The sequence below is a fragment of the Manis javanica genome, chromosome 7 (assembly GCF_040802235.1).
Source record: "Manis javanica isolate MJ-LG chromosome 7, MJ_LKY, whole genome shotgun sequence".
NCBI lineage: Eukaryota > Metazoa > Chordata > Mammalia > Pholidota > Manidae > Manis > Manis javanica.
This window is the reverse complement of record NC_133162.1, coordinates 74,751,525-74,758,039: the sequence shown is the minus strand read 5'-3', so window position 1 is coordinate 74,758,039 and position 6,515 is coordinate 74,751,525. Positions and strand designations below refer to the sequence as shown.

General features: G+C 39.4%; 1 protein-coding gene across 1 annotated transcript in view; it reads right to left on the bottom strand.

Moving 5' to 3' along the window:
- Positions 1 to 3,532: 3,532 nt before the first annotated feature.
- Positions 3,533 to 6,515, bottom strand: part of LOC140850590 (serine/threonine-protein kinase TAO1-like) — a 41,627-nt gene continuing 38,644 nt past the window's right edge. Inside the window, exons 12-13 of the mRNA XM_073241687.1 lie at positions 4,623 to 4,835; positions 3,533 to 3,721 (exon numbers count right to left, since the gene is read on the bottom strand). Coding sequence (XP_073097788.1) covers positions 3,533 to 3,721; positions 4,623 to 4,835 — 402 coding nt within the window. The remainder of the gene's footprint in view (positions 3,722 to 4,622; positions 4,836 to 6,515) is intronic.

The window sequence follows — 6,515 nt, the reverse complement described above, 5'->3', positions numbered from 1 at the left end:
AAACACTGTCTGGTGACTTTATTTCTCTCCTTTCTTATTCCTCCTCCTCCATTCTTTATATGTTGGTTGTTTTATTCTGTGCTCTTTTGTGTTTCCTTTAACTGCTTTTGTGGGTAGTTGGTTTTAATTTTTGCTTTTAATTAGTATTTGGTTGGTCTGCTTTCTTTGCTGTGATTTTATTTTCTCTGATGACATCTATTTAGCCTTAGGAGTGCTTCCATCTAGAGCAATCCCTCTAAAATACCCTGTAGAGGTGGTTTCTCGGAGGCAAATTCCCACAACTTTTGCTTGTCTGGGAATTGTTTAATCCCTCCTTCATATTTAAATGATAATCGTGCTGGATACAGTATCCTTGGTTCAAGGCCCTTTTGTTTCATTGCATTAAATATATGCCATTCTCTTCTGGCCTGTAAGGTTTCTGTTGAGAAGTCTGATGATAGCCTGATGGGTTTTCCTTTGTAGGTGACCTTTTTCTTCTCTCTAGCTGCCTTTAAAACTCTGCCCTTGTCCTTTCTCTTTGCCATTTTAATTATTATGTGCCTTGGTGTTGTCCTCTTTGGGTCTCTTCTGTTGGGAGTTCTGCATGCTTCATAATCTGAGCAACTATTTCCTCTCCCAGTTTGGGGAAGTTTGCAGCAATTATTTCTTCAAAGACTCTTTCTATCCCTTTTTCTCTCTTCTTCTTCTGGTTCTCCTGTAATGCAAATATTGTTCCATTTGGATTGGTCACACAGTTCTCTTAATATTTTTTCATTCCTGGAGATCCTTTCATCTCTCTCTGTGTTAGCTTCTCTGAGTTCCTGTTCTCTGATTTCTATTCCATTAACAGACTCTTGCACCTCATCTGCTCTTAAGTCCGTCCAGAGATTGTTAGATTTCTGTAATCTCCCTCTGGACTTTATCCCTTAGTTCTTGCATATTTCTCTGAAGAACCATCTGCATGGTTGTGATCTTTATTTTGAATTCTTTTTCAGGAAGATTGGTTAGGTTTACTCCTTCTCAGGGGTTGTCTGTTAGTCTGGTCTGGATCAAATTCTTCTTTGGATCTGGTCTGGATCAAATTCAGCCTTTTCATGCTGATAGAGGTAGTTGTGCAGAGCTGATGCATGTGATGGCTGGGAGAACATCCCTTCTTGCTGGTTTGTGGCCTTCCTCTTCTGGGTGAACAGTGACCCCTAGTGGCTTGTGCTGGGCACCTACTTGCAGATGGGGTATCTGATTCTTGCTGGGCCGCTGTGGATGAAGGTCTTCCCGATTGCTGTGGGTGTGACCACTGCCTCTATGTGCCAGAGGGGGAATGGGCCAGAGGCTGTTTATCACCGTGAGGGACCTCGGAGCTGCACTGCTGCCCAGGGGGTTGGGGCACCTGGAGTTCCCTGGGGTTTCCAGTTACTGGGCTGATTGCAATGGGGCACTTCCATCCATCTGTGAAACCCCTGTTCCTTTAAGATTTTCAAAGGGCACTCACTGTGGGGGCACGTGCTCACAGGTCTTCCTGTCCTGTTTCCCTAGCATTCAACACACCACACACTGTGTGTGTGCTCCAGTGCAGATGGCTGGGGCTGGCTATTTAGCAGTCCTGGAATTCCTCTCCCTCCCTGGTCGGACTCCTCTTCTCCTGCCAGGAGCTGGGGTGAGGGGTGCTCGGGTACCACCAGGCTGCATCTTATATCTTACCCCCTTTGCGAGGCACTGGGTTCTCGCAGGTGTGGATGTAGTCTGGCTGTGGTCCTGTGTCTTCTGGTCTCTCTTTTAGGAATAGTAGTATTTGTTGTATTTTCAATAATATATATGGTTTTGACTGGAACAAATAGTTCAAATATTCATATGGAACCACCAAATACCCCGAATAGCCAAAGCAATCCTGAGAAGGAAAAATAAAGTGGGGGGATCTTGCTCCCCAACTTCAACTCTGCTACAAAGCCACAGTAATCAAGACAATTTGGTACTGGCACAAGAACAGAGACACAGACCAGCGGAACAGCATAGAGACTCCAAACATTAACCCAAACATATATGGTCAATTAATATATGATAAAGGAGCCGTGAACATACAATGGGGAAATGACAGTCTCTTCAACAGATGGTGCTGGCAAAACTGGACAGCTACATGTAAGAGAATGAAATTGGATCACTGTCTAACCCCATACCCAAATGTAAATTCAAAATGGATGAAAGACCTGAATGTAAGTCATGAAACCATACAACTCTTAGAAAAAAACATAGGCAAAAATCTCTTGGACATAAAAATGAGCGACTTCTTCATGTACATATCTCCCCAGGCAAGGGAAACAAAAGCAAAAATGAACATGTGGAACTATATCAAGCTAAAAACCTTCTGTACAGCAAAGGACACCATCAATAGATCAAAAAGGTATCCTACAGTATGGGAGAATATATTCATAAATGAGAGATCCGATAAGGGGTTGACTTCCAAAATATATAAAGAGCTCACACACCTCAACAAACAAAAAGCAAATAATTCAATTAAAAATGGGCAGAGGAGCTGAACAGACAGTTCTCTAAAGAAGAAATTCAGATGGCCAACAGACACATGAAAAGATGCTCCACATCGCTTGTCATCAGAGAAATGCAAATTAAAACCACAATGAGATATCACCTCACACCAGTAAGGATCGCCACCATCCAAAAGACAAACAGCAACAAATATTCATGAGGTTGTGGAGAAAGGTGAACCCTCCTACATTGCTGGTGGGAATGTAAATTAGTTCAACCATTGTGGAAAACAGTATGGATGTTCCTCAAAATGCTCAAAATAGAGTTACCATTTGACCCAGGAATTCTACTTCTAGGAATTTACCCTAATGCAGCAGCCAAGTTTGAAAAAGAGAGATGCACCCCTATGTTTATCACAGCACTATTTACAATAGCCAGGAAATGGAAGCAACCGAAGTGTCCATCAGTAGATGAATGGATAAAGAAGATGTGGTACATATACACAATGGAATATTATTCAGCCATAAGAAGAAAACAAATCCTACCATTTGCAACAACGTGGATGGAGCTAGAGGGTATTATGCTCAATGAAATAAGACAGGTGGAGAAAGACAAGTACCAAATGATTTCACTCATATATGAAGTATAAGAACAAAGAAAAACTGAAGGAATAAAACAGCAGCAGAATCACAGAACCCACAAATGGACTAACAGTTACCAAATTGAAAGGAACTGGGGAGGATGGGTGGGAAGGGAGGGATAAGGGTGGGGAAAAGAAAGGGGGCATTACAATTAGCATGTATAATGTGGTGGGGGGTACAGGACGGGCTCTACAACACAGAGAAGACAAGTAGTGATTTTACAGCATCTTACTATGCTGCAGGACAGTGACTGTGAAGGGGTATGTGGGGTGGGGGAGTCCGTGAAGGGGGGAGCCTAGTAAACATAATGTTCTTCATGTAATTTTAGATTAATGATACCAAAAAATATATATATGGTTTTGGGCGGAGATTTCCACTGCTCTACTCATGCCACCATTTGGCTCTGCCCCCTCACAATTACTTTTTTCTATTACTTATACCTGTTGTTCTAAGCATGCCCTGCGGTAGGAGACCCTCTGTTCTAGCTCCCGAAGCTCCTGAGCATGTTGTGCCTCAGCCTGCAGCTTGATTTTGTTCTGATATGCATTCAGCAGCTCCAGTTCCTGCTGCAGCTGCATTTTCAAAACCTGGCACTCTGCCTCCTGTGCTTCATCCAAACGCAGCTGAAAGAGAGAAAGAAAACAGATTTATCCTCCTGTGAGCTATCTTTTCATGACCTCTGGAAAGGAGGAGGTGTAAGTTAAGACAGACTACTCTCCTATGGGGCACAGCTGTTCTCTCTTACTTCTTGGAGTAAACATCTCTGAAAAAGGAAAACATAGCACCAATGATGGCATTATCAGGATGAAGCTATCATTAGCTATTTGGATGATGTCTAGATAATCATTACTTTTTTAAAGAAAAATATAGAATCTGATATAAGACTCTGAATCTTTTCTCTCCAATGGAAATAAGTATAGAACAGGGACAAGCATGCTACAGCTTATGGGCCAAATCTGAACAGCTACCTGATTTTTTGTTTTTGTTTTTCAACAGCCCACTAATTAGGAATGGTTTTTATATTCTGAAATGGTCACATTTTAAATGGCAATGTAAGTACCCACATAATAACCTCAATTTTTCCTCGTGGCCCACAAAGCCTAAAATATTTACTATCTGGCCCATTAAGAAAACGTCTGTAAACTTACACAGCAAATATATTTTTGTATCTGCACTCAAATGGAACCACCTGGATTCCCAATCAAGTGCTACTTTTCGAACACTGCTTAACAAAGCTGCTTCTCCAATCTTGATATGCTGTTGGTGTATATACTAAACCCCTGCAAGGCACCAACAGAGAGCCTTTGTGAACCTCATGTCCAAGTGTATCAAAGAGAATTATATATACATCATGCATATTTCCAAGCAATGCTGAGAACAAGAAGAATATGGACCAGCAGCACTATTTCCCAAGGTGCAGCAGAGTTTTCATTTCCACCTTAATATTTTAATTGTTGGGATTTTATTCAGGTGGTAGAAGGAAAGGGGTGCTATATTTGTTTTGCCTAAGTAAAATAAACTTACAGCTTGAGTGGAGAGCATTTCACGAATGCTGTGGTCACACTGCTCAGCTAAGATGGCTAACTTCCGGGTATGCTCCCTCTTAAGCCATTTCAGAACAGCTTTGCGCTCACTCTTTGGTGTAGTCTCCCGTAAGTGATTTCTTAAAGCTTTGTACTGTCTGGTTTGGATTTTGCAGGTGTCCTGGAACTGCTTTTTGATTTGGAGTTTTTTAGACTGTAAAGAAAAGAAACAGACATATAATTTTTAACATATGGCATTTGGTATAGCATATGCTTACATGAAAAGGCTAGAATAGAAAAGAAGAAGAAACAAAAACTCAGATCATAAGGTTGCAGGTACCTCTACACTTGGGTCAAACCATTGGATTCCATGCAATTTTATAACAAACTCTAAAACATAAGAATACCAAGAACTTCATTTATCATAGGACTTCAGGCAATACTTATTTTGTTTTTAATTTAGTGACCTGAGTAAATATTAAAATTACCTTTGATTACTGTGTATAGTGATGGCAGAAAATTATACTTCTTTTCATGCACTTAGTAGATGTAAAATAATTTTACTGGCCAGACAATATTTTATCAGATCTCTGAAGCAGAAAATAAGTATATTTACTCTGTTCCTTATCTAAGACATTTTGCTCCAATTTCTTTTAATGACAATCTCAACTGTAAATATAGTCTGTGATGGACCCCATAAAAGTAGGATACTAGTAACTGACTGATACTGTTATTAAAATTGTCTTTTCCTTAAGATACTGGACTAGGCAGAAACTACTTCATAAGGGTTTACTCTTCAGCACCATGAGCAAAAACCTGAAAGTTAACTAATCTTTCAAAGGTCAAAGAAAAGTGATGAGGCAAGGAAAGGGACGACAACCCTTCTTGCTGTAGTGATAACAGACATGAACTACATAAACAGTTTTGAGATAAAATAATTTGAGTTCAGAAACAGAATAACTCTGACTTTAAATCACAGGTTAATTATTCTATGAACTTAAGTTTTAACAAACCTTAGTAAGATGAGATATATTTTATAATGTATACCCATCAAGTCTACAAGTAACAACACTCATTTACTACACAAAGGCAGAACCTATAGTCAAAATTATTTCCCTCAATATATATACTGCCAGATATTGAATGGTTGAGTCAGTGTGCAAATGCATGTATGACCAAACACTCTTGTCAAGGAACTAGTTCACACTCTTTGCTCCAATACTGCAAAATCAAATATATATACTTTTTTGCATTTTACACCAATTGAGGTACTAAGTCATAGTCATGTACCTTTATTCTGTGAAGGGTCAAGAAATGTCTAGCTAGAAAGACAAACTCTTGGTTTAGTTGGCTTAGCACTGCTCTTAAATACTGCCCTTGGTTAATAAAATTCCTTCAAGTTAGGAATGGAACAATGAAATTTAGAATTCTCTTCTGACTTTGTGTAACAGACCCCATTCTTTAAAAAACTTTTAAATATTCAAATATTTTGCCAAGAAAACTATAGTCACTCCATATCACTAGCTAATGACAAAAAGGAATGCCCTGAAAATATTTTCAACAAGATTAATACTTATACCAAGAATAAACTATATCCCTCAATGTTTCACTCAAGTGAAAGCAAGATAAACATATTCCAGTTGTTTCTTAATCACTTAACTGAAAAAACATCACCTGATGGCAGATGAAGAAATGGCAGATAGACAATAGGTGTTTACCCAAGTCATTCCACAGAAATGGTGCCCAATGTCTACAAATACTGTCAGCTTATCTAAGTGTGCACACTGAAGTCCTCCTATCTCCCTTAAAGTCTTGGAGAAAGCTGAAATAGTTGCCACTATTGAAGTTGAGCTATTACTTAGTAAATAAAAATTTACCTTAAAAAATTGCAACT